The 17,611-nt window shown below is 40.7% G+C and overlaps 1 protein-coding gene across 3 annotated transcripts in view; it reads left to right on the top strand.

Annotated features, from left to right (window-relative positions):
• The first annotated feature begins 5,482 nt into the window (after positions 1–5,482).
• Positions 5,483–17,611, top strand: part of ZCCHC9 (zinc finger CCHC-type containing 9) — a 34,407-nt gene continuing 22,278 nt past the window's right edge. For 2 of the 3 annotated variants that reach the window (XM_088838501.1, XM_055430032.2), the window contains exons 1-6: positions 5,483–5,568; positions 7,002–7,407; positions 10,116–10,266; positions 10,582–10,674; positions 12,896–12,964; positions 14,761–16,057. In XM_088838501.1, coding sequence (XP_088694627.1) covers positions 7,024–7,407; positions 10,116–10,266; positions 10,582–10,674; positions 12,896–12,964; positions 14,761–14,879 — 816 coding nt within the window. In that variant the 5' untranslated portion in view covers positions 5,483–5,568; positions 7,002–7,023 and the 3' untranslated portion in view covers positions 14,880–16,057. Of the gene's footprint in view, positions 5,569–5,598; positions 5,665–7,001; positions 7,408–10,115; positions 10,267–10,581; positions 10,675–12,895; positions 12,965–14,760; positions 16,058–17,611 lie in introns of those variants that run through there. The other variant, XM_055430030.2, reaches the window with a different exon arrangement.

Below are 17,611 nucleotides of genomic sequence, written 5' to 3'. Positions count from 1 at the left end.
TCTACAGATTAAAATTCAGCACAATACTAAAGATGAGTTTTAGTTGAATGCACCCTCTAGTGGTATACACTATGTGCAAGAACCTGGTATCTACAAAAGAAAACCTCTTTATGAAATGTCAGGTTCTAGGTTGACATTTCCTGATGGCTCAGCAGGTAAAGAATCTTCCTGCAGTGCAGGAGACACAGGAGACACGGGTCCAATTCCTGGGTCAGGAAGATCCCCTGGAGAAGGAAATGGCAACCCGCTCCACTATTCTTGCCTGGAGAATCCCATGGACAGAGGAGCCTGGAGGGCTACAGTCCATGGGGTTGCAAAGAGTCGGACACGACTAAGCACACAGGCATGGCAGGTTGACCTTTAGAGCCTGAAGACAGCTAGATCTTTTAGGAGGGTTCTTCTCTTCAGAGCTGGAGGAATTAAAAAAAACTTTTTTTAAACTTTTACCCCCATTAGACTTAGGATATTAGTGATATTTACCATATCAAATTCCAATATTCCTGTAGCATTGACTTTAATCTTTCCTCTTAAAATACAGTAATTTTCTAGCTTACTTTACCAAGCATTGCAAAATACTTAGTCTTCACTTAGCAAACCAGACTGAGCATCAACTATGTACCAGGCAATGGGGATACAGCAAACAACTTATTATACAATTCACTATGAATTACAAATTTGAAAAGCACCATAAGGAAGTATATATAGACTGCTGTGAGTGTGTATTAGGAATTGATCTAGGTTGGAGAGAGGCTTTGGAAGCCCTGCATGTGTGCTCAGTCACTTCAGTCATGTGTGACTTTTTTCGATCCAGTGGGCTGTATCCTGCCAGGCTCTTCTTCCATGGGTTTCGCCATGCAAGAATACTGGAAAGGTTTGCCATGCCCTCCTCCAAGGGATTGTCTCAACCCAGGGATCTTCCTGACCCAGGGAATTATGTTTACTGCATTGGCAGGAGGGTTCTTTACCACTAGTGCCACCTGGGAAGCCCTTGGATGGCTTACTTGAGAATAAAATATTAAAAGTCTTGAAGGGTGAATGGAAATTAATGGGAAGAATAAGAGGAGGAGTACCATACAAAGAGAACAGAATATATATAAAGGCTTGGAGATAACCAGGTGCGTGTTAGACTCCTGTCATAGAGCTCAAAGAAGAGAGGGAACTTGTACAGGGTGAGGCTAGAGAAGGGGGCAGGGACTTAACATCTCTTTGAAGTGAAGTGAAAGTCGCTCAGTCATGTCCGGCTCTTTGCAACTCCATGGACTATACAGTTCATGGAATTCTCCAGGCCAGAATACTGGAGTGGGTAAGCTGTTCCCTCCTCCAGGGGATCTTCCCAACCCAGGGATCAAACCCAGGTCTCCTGCATTGCAGGCGGATTCTTCACCAACTGAGCTATCAGGGGGAGAAGGCAATGGCACCCCACTCCAGTGCTCTTGCCTAGAAAATCCCATGGACGGAGGAGCCTGGTGGGCTGCAGTCCATGGGGTCACTGAGTCCAACATGACTGAGCAACTTCACTTTCACTTTTCACTTTCATGCATTGGAGAAGGAAATGGCAACCCACTCCAGTGTTCTTGCCTGGAGAATCCCAGGGACCGGGGAGCCTGGTGGGCTGCCATCTACGGGCTTGCATAGAGTCGGACACAACTGACGCGACTTAGCAGCAGCAGCAGCAGAGCTATCAGGGAAGCATCTCCCTAGTGAGTTTGAGTTTCATCTTAGGGAGTTTGAATTTCATCTTAAGAATAGTGGAAAACTACAGAAGGGTTTAAAGCAGGAGAGCAACAATCTGATTTACATTTCAAAAGTTTGCTTTGCTAAAGCATGGAAAATGGATTTGAGGGAGTGGAGCGAGAACAGATGCCCAGATCAGCTGCCACTGACTCATGATGAAAGCTGGAACAAAGGAGGTAGTGGCAGTGATAAAACGAATAGCTATTTAAGAGTTTAAGAGGTGAAATGGATTGAGTGTGATGATGGGGATGGGCGCAGTTGTCCTGCTCAGCTGAGCAGATTGCCAATTTTCCTACCAAGTACAAACACTGGTGGTAGCTATTTGTTTTTTTGCGGGGGAGAGAAGGGGGTTGTGGAGATAGTTGCTCAGGAGACTAAGGTTCTTCTCTTGAAGAGAGACCTTCTTTGACTCCACATGGTGGTATTTCAATTGAATGCTTAAACAGCATTGTTTAGGACTATGGGGCACCACCTCCACCCAGTAAAAAGTGAAAGTTAATCACTGTCATGTCCAACTCTTTTCGACCCCATGAACTATAGCCACCAGGTTCCTCTGTCCATGGAATTCTCCAACTCTTTTCTACCCCATGAACTGTAGCCACCAGGCTCCTCTGTCCATGGAATTCTCCAGGCAAGAATACTGGATTGGGTAGCCATCCCCTTCTCCAGGGGATATCACAAAACCAGGGATGGAACCTGGTCTCCTGCACTGCAGGAAGCTTCCTTACTCTGAGCCACCTTCACCTAATAGGGACCCAAATGTCCTGTTTATATTTCTATTACAGTGATCCATTCCCACCATGCTAATAGTTTTACTTTACTGCTGCTTGAAGTCGCTCAGTCATGTCCGACTCTTTGTGACCCCGTGGACTGTAGCGATCCCTTCGTCCATGGGATTCTCCAGGCAAGAATACTGGAGTGGGTTACCATTTCTTTCTCCTTACTGCTGCTTCAGTTCAGATCAGTCACTCAGTCGTGTCCAACTCTTTGCGACCCCATGAATCACAGCACGCCAGGCCTCTCTGTCCATCACCAATTCCCAGAGTTCACTTAAATTCATGTCCATTAAGTCGGTGATGCCATCCAGACAACTCATTCTCCGTCGTCCCCTTCTCCTGCCCCCAATCCCTCCCAGCATCAGAGTCTTTTCCAGTGAGTCAACTCTTCGCATGAGGTGGCCAAAGTACTGGAGCTTCAGCTTTAGCATCAGTCCTTCCAATGAACAACCAGGACTGATCTCCTTTAGAATGGACTGGTTGGATCTCTTCTAGTCCAAAGGATTCTCGAGTCCTCTCCAACACCACAGTTCAAAAGCATCAATTCTTTGGTGCTCAGCTTTCTTCACAGTCCAACTCTCACATCCATACATGACCACTATCTCCACAACCCCCTTTCCTCCCCCGCAAAAAAACAAATGGCTACCACCAGTGTTTGTACTTGGTGGGAAAATTTGCAATCTGCTCAGCTGACCAGGACAACTGCACCCATCCCCATCATCACACTCAATCCATTTCATCTCTTAAACTCTTTAAAAAAAACCAAAGCCTTGACTAGACAGACCTTTGTTGGCAAAGTAATATCTCTGCTTTTTAACATGCTGTCTAGGTTGGTCATAACTTTCCTTCCAAGGAGTGTCTTTTAATTTCATGGCTGCAATCAGCATCTGCAGTGATTTTGGAGCCCAAGAAAATAAAGTCTGACACTTTTCCCATCTATTTCCCATGAAGTGATGGGACCAGATGCCATGATCTTAGTTTTCTGAATGTTGAGCTTCAAGCCAACCTTTTCACTCTCCTCTTTCACTTTCATCAAGAGGCTTTTGAGTTCCTCTTCAGTTCAGTTCAGTCGCTCAGTCGTGTCCGACTCTCCGCGACCCCATGAATCACAGCACACCAGGCCTCCCTGTCCATCACCAACTCCCAGAGTTCACTCAAACTCATGTCCATAGAGTTCCTCTTCACTTTCTGCCATAAGGGTGGTGTCATCTGTATATCTGAGGTTATTATATTTCTCCCGGCAATCTTGATTCCAGCTTGTGCTTCTTCCAGCCCAGCGTTCCTCATGATGTACTCTGCATATAAGTTAAATAAGCAGGGTGACAATATACAACCTTGACGTACTCCTTTTCCTACTTGGAACCAGTCTGTTGTTCCATGTCCAGTTCTAACTGCTGCTTCCTGACCTGCATACAGGTTTCTCAAGAGGCAGGTCAGGTGGTCTGGTACTCCCATCTCTTTCAGAATTTTCCACAGTTTGTTGTGATCCACACAGTCAAAGGCTTTGGCATAGTCAATGAAGCAGAAATAGATGTTTTTGGAAAACATAATGTCCTGCGACTGCATGTCCTGATTTCAGGCACAAGTCTCAGATTGGACCACTTTCCATCACAGGTGCCCGGTCCTGGGCCAATGAGCTGTGAGGAGTTAGTCACATGATATAAACACGGCCACCAAGGGCCCATTCCTGAAGGCAGGGCATACTCAAGGTGTGGGAGACGCCAGACATGGCAAAGGACATGTACTTCTCTATCACCCTGCTTATTTAATTTATATGCATAGTACCTCATCCAAGATACCCGGCTAGATGAAGCACAAGCTGGAATCAAGATTGCTAGGAGAAATAGTAATAACCTCAGATATGCAGATGACACCACCCTTATGGCAGAAAGCAAAGAGTAATTAAAGAGCCTCTTGATAAAGGTGAAGCAGGAGAGTGAAAAAGCTGGCTTAAAATTCAACATTCAAAAAATGAAGATCACGGCATCTGGTCCCATCACTTCATGGCAAATTGATGGAGAAACAATGGAAACAGTGACAGATTTTATTTTCTTGGGCTCCAAAATCACTGCAGATGGTGACTGAAGCCATGAAATGATAAGATGTTTGCTCCTTGGAAGAAAAGTTATGACAAACCTAGACAGCATATTAACAAACAGAGACATTACTTTGCCTACAAATGTCTGTATAGTCAAAGCTATGATTTTTCCAGTAGTCAAGTACTGATGTGAAAACCGGACAATAAAAAAGGCTGAGCACTGAAGAACTGATGCTTTTGTACTGTGGTGTTGGAGAAGCCTCCTGAGAGTCCCTTGGACAGCAAGGAGCTCAAACCACTTAATCCTAAAGGGAATCAACCCTGAATATTCACTGGAAGGACTGGTGCTCCAATACTTTGGCCACCTGATGCCAAGAGCTGACTCACTGGAAAGGACCCTGACGCTGGGAAAGATTGAAGGCAGGAGGAGAAAGGGATGACAGAAGATGAGACGGTTGGATGGAATCACCGACTCAATGGTCATGAGTTTGAGCAAACTCCCGGAGATAGTGAAGAACAGGGACGCCTGGTGTGCTGTAGTACACGGGGCAGCAAAGAGTGAGATGCGACTGGACAACAACAAAGGAACATGTAAGTCCCTCCCGCCACCAATTCCAAGAAATGTTTGCCTAATTTTACGATGAAGTCCAGTACAAAGAGCATTTCTTAGGGAAGCCTTTTGGGCCTCTCCCATCGCCACGGATCCTCTCATTCGTCTCCCCCCATTATGCCTTGCGTTCTGCATAGCACAGATCGTACACTCTTCATCTTCGCGTCCCCGGGGCCCAGCGCGTGCCCTTCAAACACTGCACCCTCCACATTTACTGAGCAGCCACCTTTCCCAGAGCTGAGGTACACCGCAGCGCCGGAGAGGGACCCCTCCGCTAGTGAGCCAATTGCTCGCCGGAAGTGACGCGCTGCAGGGACGACGTGCTTCCGGTCCGAGTGTCGCCGCCTCCGCCGCAGGGGGACGGGTTTTTCTGGCCTGCTAAGTCCGCTGCTCTGGAGGAGCCTTTCCTGGTAAGAAGCTGCGCGTGGGGGGTAAGGCCTGTTCCCTGGGGCCCGGCGGGAGGGCGCAGCAACTGGCGGCTAGGTCCCCGAGGGCCCCAGCGCCAGGTAAGGCTGAAGCACCGCGCTTCGCGGCGGGCCCAGGCGGCGCGCGGGGATCCGTCTCAGCTGTAGCGGGGTAGCCGCCTGGGCCGGCGCGTCCAGCCTCACGGGGGCCGGTCGGGCGGAATGGACGCGACCGACTGGATACTCAGAGCGCCCCCAGCTCCTCGTTCTCAGGAGAAGGATCATCCGTCTCCCCTTGAACGGCCCCATTCCCCACTGTGACAGCCGCAGTGTCTGCGGCGACGAGAGTGCGCGCAAGTGGCGTGCAGAGCCCCACGCCTGTTTATTGGCTCCTCCCCACCGTTTGTGTTGAAGGGATGTTGTGGCCGAAGCTGAGGTTTTAACGCTGGTTAGTGCAGGGGATGGTGCCCTAGAAGGGAGCGTGCTAATAGTCGGAAACGATGTGAAATAGCTGGGTTGGAAGTAGCTTATACTCTTATTACAGGAGACACAGACATGAGGAACAGACTTTTGGACACTGTAGGGGAAGAAGGTGGGATGATTTGAGAGAATAGCATTTAAACATATACGTTACCGTATGTAAAATAAATAACCAGTGAAAGCTTGCTGTATGAAGCAGGGAACCCAAAGCGGGTACTCTGTGACAACCTAGAGGGGAGGGAGGGGGTGGGAAGGGCGTTCAAGAGGGAAGGGACATATATATACCTATGGCCCATTCATTTTGACGTATGGCAAAAACCATCACAACATTGTAATTATCCTCTAATTAAAAATAAAATTTAAAAAACAAGAGGTAGACTCGGTATTATCATATGACTGTAAAAGAATATATTTTGCTTATCAATCTTCCCGAAAGAGTTGTAATGACAACTTTATGCTTAAGGACAGGATTTGTGTATACTTACTAATTTGCTGTACAAATTATTTGTGATGAAATGGCAGATGGTGCAAAAAGATTGGAAGAAAGTAGACTTGGGACTTGGAGATAGGCAAATAAACTAAGAAAACTGCAAAATTTGGGGAAAGTAACTTAATTTACTATTACCATGTGATTTCATTTTGGAAATAATTTGGCTTTTTGCTGAATTGTTTTCCAGTTTGAAGCAAGTGTTTATATCTGTGTTTTTTGTTTTAATTGTTGCTTTTTTTTTTTTAACTGGAGTGGTAGCTTCTCTGGCAAGGGCTAGATTTACATTGCAGGTATGTCTATGCAGCATGTTATAGAATTAAATGTATAGATCTCTAAGTTTTTAAGTTAAAAAGTCTTCTAATAATTAACACTCAACATATGGGTATTGTTGATACAGTGATATAGTATATATCTTTAGTTTCATTGTTTTCTTTGACATGATGACTAACTGGCCATGCTTGTCTTAAAGACTGATGCACCTCTGATGAGCTATGACCAGGTGGGCACGAGTCAGTACCACACAGAACAAAAGACCCTTTCCTGCAACATCATGGGAGGACATGAAGAAGGGGTCCTCTGAGGGACAGAGCCAAAATCTTCCGAAGAGTAGACAACATGAAGCCCACAGGCTGTCCCTTAAAAATGATGCCCCCCAAGCAAAGCACAGAAAGAATAAAAAGAAAAAGGAGTATTTAAATGAAGATGTGAATGGATTCATGGAATATTTAAGACAAAACTCACAGATGCTTCACAATGGTGAGGTGATAGCAACAGACAGTCAGAAAGTAAGGGAAGAAATTGAAGTTGCATTAAAGAAAGACAGTCGCCGGGAAGGAAGACGATTAAAAAGACAAGCAGCAAAGAAAAATGCAATGGTAAGATGATCACTTCTATCACGTTATGTTGTATGGTTGGAAACTTATTCATACGCTTATATACATATTTTAACAGTGATTGTGGCTGTATGCTAGACTGAGATGGCATCTTTTTGAGGGCTAGTAGTAACTCTGGGATTTTTGTTTATATGCTCTTATATGCTACACACTTGATGTACTGATGAATTATCACAACACACAAAGATGGCGGCATTATCTCCATATTTTGGGTAGAAAACATGAGTGTGCATATAGGTTAAATATCTTGGCGAAAGCCTTTTAGCAACTAGCCGAGGAGAAATTCAAACCCAAGAAAAGCTGTTAATATTTGAGTACTTAGATTGGTGACTAGCATTCTATATATGTTATTAAATACATGTGAACCTAAATGAGCTGCTAACTCTATGTGGGCCAGGCAGAAAAAAGAAAAAGCCACTTAAACCCAGAGTCTGACCTTACGACCTATGTTCTCACCACTTCCAGTAGCCCTTTTTCAAAGAGCCATTAAAAAAAAAAGAGATCAAAGTAGGTGAGAAGGTTAAGTATAACAGGTTAGATATGTGTGGTTCCTGTTAGTTGGAAAGGATGTCTTTCTATCTTTATCCATGAAAAACTGATGCACAGGAAGAAAATCTAATGTGTCACACTGGTTAGTAACAGTTGGTAACAGAGCAGAGTAATTGGGTTAAAACTCCTTGAGACTCTCCCTGCTCATTGCTTCCTTCCTTCCCTATGTTACACTGAGAAGAATGCTGGAGACTGCACGTTTATTTCTGCACTCCCAAGACCTAGATTTTAAACTGTTTCAGACACAGGAAATGCAATACTGGTATAATTCTTTCCCTTCTCTAACAAGAGATTCTTCTAGCAGGGTAATACACAATAATCAAGATTTGTTGCTATTTTACATTTTTGTTTTTTAATAGACTTACTAAATGTAGAGCATTGTTTGCAACAATGTAGGCTTGAAATGTTGCAGCTTCCATAAATGTGGCTTCTATTTGCAGGGTTATTTTTATGCAGTATCATATTTGGAGAGTCTTTTGTAAGATCTTTTATAAGCTAATACTGAGAAAATATTCCTTATGAATAAATTGGGATAGAAAAAGAGAATCATTTCTATTTGGATCAAGATTGTCTTGTTTAAATTGTGCAATTATTTTAAAATATTTTAAAGTCAAGTTAATTTAACATGAAGATAATTTTAAAATAATTTTAGGACTTTTCTGGTGGTCCAGTGGTTAAGACTCCACACATCAATGCAGGGGGCTCCAGGTTCGAGGTTTGATCCCTGGTCAGGGAACTGCATCCCCCATGCCCCAACTAAAGATTCTGCAGGCTGCAAGGAAGATCGAAGATCTTGACAGCTGCAGTTAAGACCCAGCACAACCAAATAAATAAATATTTTTTTAAAATTTAAAGGTAATTTCTTTGACATAGGCAGTGTGATGAATTGTATACCTTTTGAAAAAGTTTAGTATTATGACTTTAAGGGAAAATTTATGTTTTTAATTAAGGGGAAAGACGTTTTTCAAAACGAAAAAGGAATTCTTTACAGTAAAGCATATGCTTTAATACTATAAGGCTTATTGAGACCTTTCAATTCATTTTCTTAGTATCTCAGACTAAGCATCAGTTCTTAATTGTCAATTAAAAAATGAGAAACTGTTTTATCCAAAAACTTTTTCCAGTTTAAATAAAATGTCTTAAATATCTACCATCTTTGATTATGACTGATATTCGTTGCAGCAAAAAATATCATCCAAATTGCTAGGTAGTATGTAAAGCGACGAAACCATTGTTCAGTGTTATGCTGCTGCTGCTGCTAAGTCATTTCAGTCATGTCCAACTCTGTGTGACTCCATAGACGGCAGCCCACCGGGCTCCCCCGTCCCTGGGATTCTCCAGGCAAGAACACTGGAGTGGGTTGTCATTTCCTTCTCCAATATATGAAAGTGAAAAGTGAAAGTGAAGTCGCTCAGTCATGTCCGACTCGTAGCGACCCCATGGACTGCAGCCTACCAGGTTCCTCCGTCCATGGGATTTTCCAGGCAAGAGTACTGGAGTGGCTTGCCATTGCCTTCTCCGAGTGTTATGCTGGAGGCAGATAATTCACCTTAGAATTATACCTTTAAAATGTGCATATATTTTAAGGTGAAACCTCTGTTTATAAATATTAAGGAACATGTATAAAAGATATAAAAATTATAAAGTATAATTTTTGGTATGAAATATATCTTATGATTTGAATCACAACTTAAATGGAATCACTTGACCCGAATTCATTCTATGATGTGAACTTTAAAAAGTGAAGGTATTAATTTTGAGTGATAATTTTTATGCTCATTGCCTATCTCCTCCGGAAAACTCAGTTTAAGATACAGACATCCCCATTAATGAAATGAAATGTAATGAGTCCATATTTGCTTAATTCTTTTAAGCAATTACCTCCTGCGAAGATTTATAACTTTGTCTCCTAGACTGGTAGATTTATGACTTGAGGGTTTTCAAAAGCACTGAAACACTTTGATGAAAATGACGTTTCTTATGGTTGAGGAGAATGTGAAACACTTTTTTCTACAAATGAAATACTGAGAGTTCAAAAAACAGAACTAGACAACTTTAAAATGGGATTGTTTTTTTGATGACTAGAATTAATAAAGCCAGTGTAGTGTTTCAGTGTGGAAACTCACTTTTTGTTTTCTCAGGTATGTTTCCATTGTAGACAACCTGGCCATGGGATTGCAGATTGCCCTGCTGCCCTTGAGAATCAAGAAATGGGCACTGGAATATGTTACAGGTGTGGCTCCACAGAGCACGAAATAACCAAGTGCAAGGCTAAAGTGGACCCAGCTCTTGGTATGTTGTTGTTGTTGTTGTTTCCTATCAGTTTTTTTATTTGGTTAATGAGCAAAGTGGCCAGTAAGTAACCAACTGGTTCTTTCATTGCAGACAGGGTTTGTTATGAGTGTGTCACTTAATAGTCTGAAATCAAATGTGATTAAACTTTATGTAACAACACATATGTTTTCTTCTCAGAGTGTTTTAAAGTAATATGAATTATACTATTATATAGATAGATATAGATAGGTATCTGTATCTATCTTATGGTGATATATATATGCACACATCCATACATATATATAACTAAACAGGAACTGTTGATCATTACAGGTGAATTTCCTTTTGCAAAATGTTTTGTTTGTGGGGAAATGGGGCATCTGTCCAGATCTTGTCCTGATAATCCCAAAGGACTCTATGCTGATGGTGAGTACTGTTGCTCTTGTATGTTGAAAATGGTGGTGAGTTATCACACAGTTGTGATTTAATTTACACTTAAATAGTTTTTAAATAAATTCCTGAATAAGTGGCAAAATCTCTAGAATTTCATTATTTTTATCAAGCATTATCCTATGGTGGCTTGGAGGTAAAGAATCTGCCTGCAGTAAAGGAGACGTGGGAAACAGGTTTCGATGCTTGGGTCAGGAAGATCCCCTGCAGAAGGTAATTACACCTCACTCCAGTATTCTTGCCTGGAGAATCCCCATGGACAGAGGAGCCTGGCAGGGTACAGTCTATGGGCTCACAGAGAGTCGGACACAACTGAGCAACTGAGCACACATTCTGTGTACTAGACTTTGTGTAATTTAAGTTGATATATCAAATCAGAAAAAGCTGACCTCTATATTTCAAACTGTTTGTACTTACTTCAATATCATTTGTGAGAATATGTTATAAATATCTACTTTTAAACCTAACAAGCAAAAAGATTAATTCTCAAACTAATACACGATTTAAAAAATAGGGTGGTGAATTTAATCTCAGTATAACATGATAGTTTGGGTAGAAAAGTTGGTACCTATTCTGGATTTTTTTTTCTGAATGTTTTCCTTAGTTTATTGTCTGGCATGGACATTCTTACCTTTGGTTCAGCGAATGTCTTAAGGTGCCCACAATAAAGTCTGTGATGTTTAAAGCTTTAAGGAGAAGGTTGGCATCTGTTGATATGAGTCATTTATTAATGTGTTCTAGACACTTCTTGTGTCATGTCCTGGGTTCCCTTGCAGAACTCCAGTGAAAAAGCATGGCCTTGGAGTTAACACTAGTTATAGTCTCAGCACTACCACTCACTAACTGTGGGACTTTGGCCAAGTTATTTAACTTCTCTCATCTCAGTTTCCTCGCCTGTGAAATGGAGATGAGAAAATTTTATTTCATTGATTCTAAGATGCATGATTTTTTCTCATTTTAATATATCTAAACTCAGTGTATCTTACTATTGGTGGGTGTTACATAATAGGCAGGTTTTTTTTTCCAGAAAGGAATGTAAAATAATGATATATCTTATAATCAACAGTGTCTTAGATTTGATGAATTATGATATTTTACCTTAAAGAGTTATGAGGATTAGAATAATTATTAAAGTGCCTCCTCTGTTTCACTATGGCATCTACAGCAGTAAAGAGTCTTGGACCTGAAAGATACTCAAAAGTGTCTTTCAGTTTTGAACTTAATAAACAGGCCATATAATATGACTAATGAGCAAACTATGGTGAACTATGGTGAACCAAGATGACTAGATATAAAAAGTATGGCAAGGGGAGTAAGTCACAGAAAAGCGTGAGTTCATCCAAGTTTATACCCTGTTAGTCATTTTTCTGAGTAAGTCATTTAATATTATGAGTATGATCATGATAATGCTTGACCATTAAGCAATAGTGTTTGACTATTCAGTCAACTGAATATGTAACACCCACCAATAGTAAGATACATTGAGTTCAGATGTATTAAAATGTGAAAAAAAATGCATCTTAGAATCAATGAAATAAAATTTTCTCATCTCCATTTCACAGGTGAGGAAACAGATGAGAGAAGTTAAATAACTTGGCCAAAGTTCCACAGTCCTGGAATGTTGCTTAAAGTAGGCAAATAGGCATTTTTACTAGAGTTAGTATGCCTGGCAGATAAAGGCACTGATATAAAAGTTAATTTCATTCCTTTTGTAACTACTCAAGCCCGTCTGACCTGTATAGCGGGGCAGTGGTTTGTATCCTTTTTTGGGAGGAGGTGGCATTGATCATGAAAGAATCTGATTAAAAACTGTGGGCATTTCTCAAAAAATGCATCTGCACACAAATTTTTCAGAGTTCACTAGCCCATGCCTTTCTAAACTGTGGTTAAGACCCAGGCTTCCATGCAGTGGCTCCTGAACACTCCAGAGAACAAGTACCTTTCGTCATATCTCACTTCTCCTTCCCATATCTCCCTTGAAGGTCAGGGGCAAGAAATGGTGGGTCTATACAGTTTAATCCTCTATGAGGTTAAGAGGAATGGAGAATAGACTTATTAATAGGAATAAGTCGTTCCTGGCTTCAGCTACATTTGCAGCTAACAAGGTTATGAGGACCAAACAAGATATGAAAGTGCTTTGAGACATTAAATGCCCTACGTAAGTATCAGAGGTTTTCAGTGACTGTTCTTTTTATAGGTGGTGGCTGCAGACTTTGTGGCTCTGTGGAACATATGAAGAAAGATTGTCCTGAAAGTCAGAACTCAGGTGAGATTTAGAAGGGGTGAGATTGAATATTCCTCTGTGTTTTTGTTGAATTTTGTTATTAACAACTCCTTGAGGTACAACTGGTTTTAAGGCTGTCTGGTTTCCTGTTACAGTGATGATTTCATCATTTCTTTATCAGCAGTACTAAGTGAGCATTAGCTGCTGTTCTCAGGTGGGAAAAAAAATAATCAGTAAGCCCCAGAGGACCCTGATTTTATAAAGCATCTTATTCATAAATATTTATATTTGCTAACTTATGTGTTTAATAATAACAGTCATTTATGTTACTTAAATATTAATTTACTAAGAAAATGAGAAATATGAGAATAAGTTGCAGTATTGTTATGATTGAGAACCTCATGTATGTTCTGAAGTCAGAAATTCCAAGTTGGTTGCAAAAACTTCCAGAAATATTTAAATTGTGTAATCCACGTAGTATCTGGCCAGTTTATATTTTCTTCCTAACAAATACTACCCTTGGTCATCTAAAACTTCATAATGTTCAACAAACCTAAGACAGATACTGGGGGATGTGGAGACCGTTGTTACATTAGTTTGCCTAGATTAGAATGATGATATTCTGTGTGAAAGGAGGCAAGACAGTAGGATAGCCCAGTAGTGCTTCTTGGAGAAAAAGCACATTTCTTTGTATATCAAATGGTCATCAGTTCAGTTTAGTCGCTCAGTCGTGTCCGACTCTCCACGACCCCATGAATCACAGCACGCCAGGCCTCCCTGTCCATCACCAACTCCCAGAGTTCACTCAAACTCATGTCCACAGAGTCGGTGATGCCATCCAGCCATCTCATTCTCTGTCGTCCCCTTCTCCTCCTGCCCCCAACCTTTCCGAGCATCAGAGTCTTTTCCAGTGAGTCAACTCGTCACATGAGGTGGCCAAAGTATTGCAGTTTCAGCTTTAGCATCAGTCCTTCCAATGAACACCCAGGATTGATCTCCTTTAGAATGGACTGGTTGGATCTCCTTGCAGTCCAAGGGACTCTCAAGAGTCTTCTCCAACACCACAGTTCAAAAGCATCAATTCTTCGGCGATCAGCTTTCTTCACAGTCCAACTCTCACATCCATACATGACCACGGGAAAAACCATAGCCTTGACTAGACGGACCTTTGTTGGCAAAGTAATGTCTCTGCTTTTTAATATGCTATCAAGGTTGGTCATAACTTTCCTTCCAAGGAGTAAGCGTCAAATGGTCATAGTACTATACAAATAAGTCTGCCCATTCTTACTTCCTACCCCTAGCATTTGAATTTGAAAACCAAGAGTTCTTGTTTAGAGTCTTATCTAGAAGAAGATAGTCTTTACTACATTGTAGGCAGTGAGATTGAAATGAGAAGTGGAATTTGAATTCTCCCTCCTGGGAGGATTGCCACTTCCCAAATGACAAGACTGACAAGCAGATGTTGTATAATTTCACAGGTGGAATCTTGTGCATTTAAAACTGATGCTTCATAAGTCTTGCTGTTTATAGTCTCTTGGAATTCATTGACTCTATAATGATGAACTCTGGGAAAGAATGAAAGAGCTTTCTCATCAACTTGTGCATTGCAAAGTAGTTGCTGCATTTCCCTAATTGGGATGACAAATTGCCCATGTACTCTGAAATCAAGGGTTATAATCAATTACGGAATTGCTCACTTCACTTTGGTGATGGACTCTTCTCTCTTTGTGATTATTCATGTCAAAACTAGTTCCTTTGCTAAACCAGTACCAATCAATCTTGGTGGGTGTATTTGATCACTGTCTTTCTTACATTTTGAGTTTTCTGTGTCTTTACAGATCGAATGGTCACAGTTGGTCGCTGGGCAAAGGGAATGAGTGCAGACTATGAAGAAATTTTGGATGTGCCTAAACCACAGAAACCCAAAACAAAGATACCTAAAGTTGTTAATTTTTGATGATTAGTACTATTGTTTGTTCAACATTCTGAACTGGGCCTGCTTCACAAGTTGGAGCTGGACTGGCCCTTGGAGGCCTGTATCAGTGTAATTTAGGTGTGATCAAACCAGTTCCTGATCTGTCCATCAAGGGGCACTTCTCCCATTGTTTGGAGAAGATCACTGAAAAAAAGTATAAGATGTTTAAAATGGATTTTCTAAAATAATATATTTTTGACTGATAGAACTTAGGTGTAACTAAGTGATTATATACCTGATTGTAGCAATCATTTTTTCCTTAAAAACAAAATTATGCATTAATATGAACGATCCCTAAACATAGGGTAACTGCTTTGCATTTGGAAATGAATTTGTGGCCCTGTTGTTGGTTCAAAGTATCAATTTATCATTATGTTAGAAATTTATTTTAATTGCCACAAAATGTATTTTTTAAATATTAAATAAAAATTCATTTGCTATTTACCTAGTTTTCTGAATACCTAATTTTGGAATGAATGAGCCTTGGTAATGTCCATGTAACAATCTCTTTGGAAACATGATCTTTTATGAATCCTAAATGAGATTAATTTTGATAAATGTTTGTTTTAGTTTTGGCATAAAGATTTACAAATTATTGAGGTTAAAATAAGAAGAGTACCTCAACTTAATAGCAGCTCTTTCTTTGCCCCTGGTTTTCAAGAGAGAGATTCCAGCCAAAATTCAGTTTGGGATATTTAACCAGAATGATGATGGCGTGTAACAGACTGTCTATCAAACTTAATAGCATTTTGTTCACATGTTTTAGATGAGTCAGGGTGAGATTCAGGCATCATCATAATAGAGTTAGAACACTAATCAGAGACCCATTAGCTTCTTTGATTTGATGAATACATGCATACTTAATACATATATTTCACAAGGTTTAAGGCTCCCATTGTACTGTATAATGGAATGACTTCGTTGGATTGTGTGTTTCATTTGGAATTTTACCTGATTGGATGCATTTGTAACAAAAGGAAACAGCTGTGATTAGTTACTGATGTTTTCAAAAGCAAAATATTTACCAAATAAGAAAAGGAAATTCTGTTTTAATGTCTGTACATCTCAACATTTCTAATCTTAATAAGAGCTGTTTTTTTTTTTTCAGCGACAGAGGAAAACATAACACAATTTGGCTCAGCATACCAGAGCTTAAGGAAGTGAGTGTCATTTCAAAGGAATAGCACAGGCCATGCAGCTGGAAAAGGATAGCAGTGCTGTCCTAGTCCTTCAGCCTGAACACACCCAGATTTATCTCACCTATCCTATCTGGAGCAAAAGGCTCTGTAAAGTCAAAAACCCATCAGCTTCAAGCTAAGTCTGATGTTTTTTATATAGTCTTCAGTGCAGGGATGTCCGTTTTGTTTTCCTTGTGGTTACTTTGTTTCCATTTTAAGGATCTATCTACAGTGAGATTAGAAATACATTTCAGGTTCCCAGTGTAAGGTTGGAAAAGTATGTGGACGCTTTGTTAAAGGAACTCACCAGAGATGGAAATTCTGATGTCCTAAGAGATTGCAGGTTGCTTACTGTTGGTTATTTTCTTAACGATGAATGCTGAACAAGGAGGGCACACATTTACTTTTTCGTGATTTCCCAAGGACGAGGACCTGCTACATTCTTGGTACTCTTTCAGACACTTGAGATTGTGGCAGTGAATAAGACAGGTAAGGCCACATGCATTCTGTTGAGGCTGAAGAATGGAAGGCAGGCTTAGGCACAGAAAATACATAGCAGAACTTTAGTAAAAATAATATCAGAATGTCAGTATTTATAACATTTTATAAATACCTTGTTGAATTCCCTAAGACTTAGTTGTTAGCACTCTTCCTTCTAGTCCTTTGGAAGTGTCATCTCTTTTTACAAGCTCGTCTTTCACTTCTCTAGGACTGACTCCTGAATCTACGTCTAGTCCTAAGATCCTTGGTTTCAGTTCTGTGTGCTCACCTGCCTGCTGGATATTCTTAATTGGGTGTTGCACTAACACCCCAAACTCACAGTAGCTTTAAATTGAATCACTTCCGCTGAGGGGAAAAATGAACAAATTTCCTTTCTTGTCTCCATTTTATTTAGTACAATTATATTCCAAGCCTACAGGCTCGAATCTCAAGTTATTCTTTTCTTGACATTCCCTCACCACACCTCAGATTTGACCCTCTCTGACTTTCTTTAGGCCTCTACTTGGCAGTCTGCATAGTAGAGAGTTTTATGACTAGCCTTATAGGAAATAGATTTTTCCTCATCCTAATAACTTCATTCTCTTACTCTAAATTTTCTCCATAATTTAAGTCCCTGCCTGACACTATTTGTCCCCTCTCCATTGGATTATAGGTTACATGAGGGCAGGAATTTTGAGTCTTACTCATTATAGTCAGAAGTGCTTGGTGCATACAAAGAATTCACACTTGTTGAAGGAATGAATGAATTAAATGAATATGTGACAGACTTAACAGATGACACATGTGGCTGGATAGCTACTTTAGATTGGAAATTCAAGGGAAGGCCTCTGAGGGGATGACTTAAGTTGACATCTGGATGACAAGAGGAAATCTGTTATGAAGATAAGGAAAAAGAATACTTAGGGACAGAAAATAGTCGTGAGCTTGCCATATTTGAGTCAGAAAGAAGATGTGATCTTTTTGACTGACTTCCTTCACTTAGCATAATGTTTTCAAGGTTCATCCATAATATTCCATTGGTACATAGGTATACAG

This window comes from Moschus berezovskii, chromosome 8 (genome assembly GCF_049115385.1).
Source record: "Moschus berezovskii isolate FMDL1 chromosome 8, NW_MosBer_1.0, whole genome shotgun sequence".
Taxonomy (NCBI): Eukaryota; Metazoa; Chordata; class Mammalia; order Artiodactyla; family Moschidae; genus Moschus; species Moschus berezovskii.
Note: the sequence above shows the minus strand (reverse complement) of the source record. Positions and strands in the feature narration are given on the sequence as shown.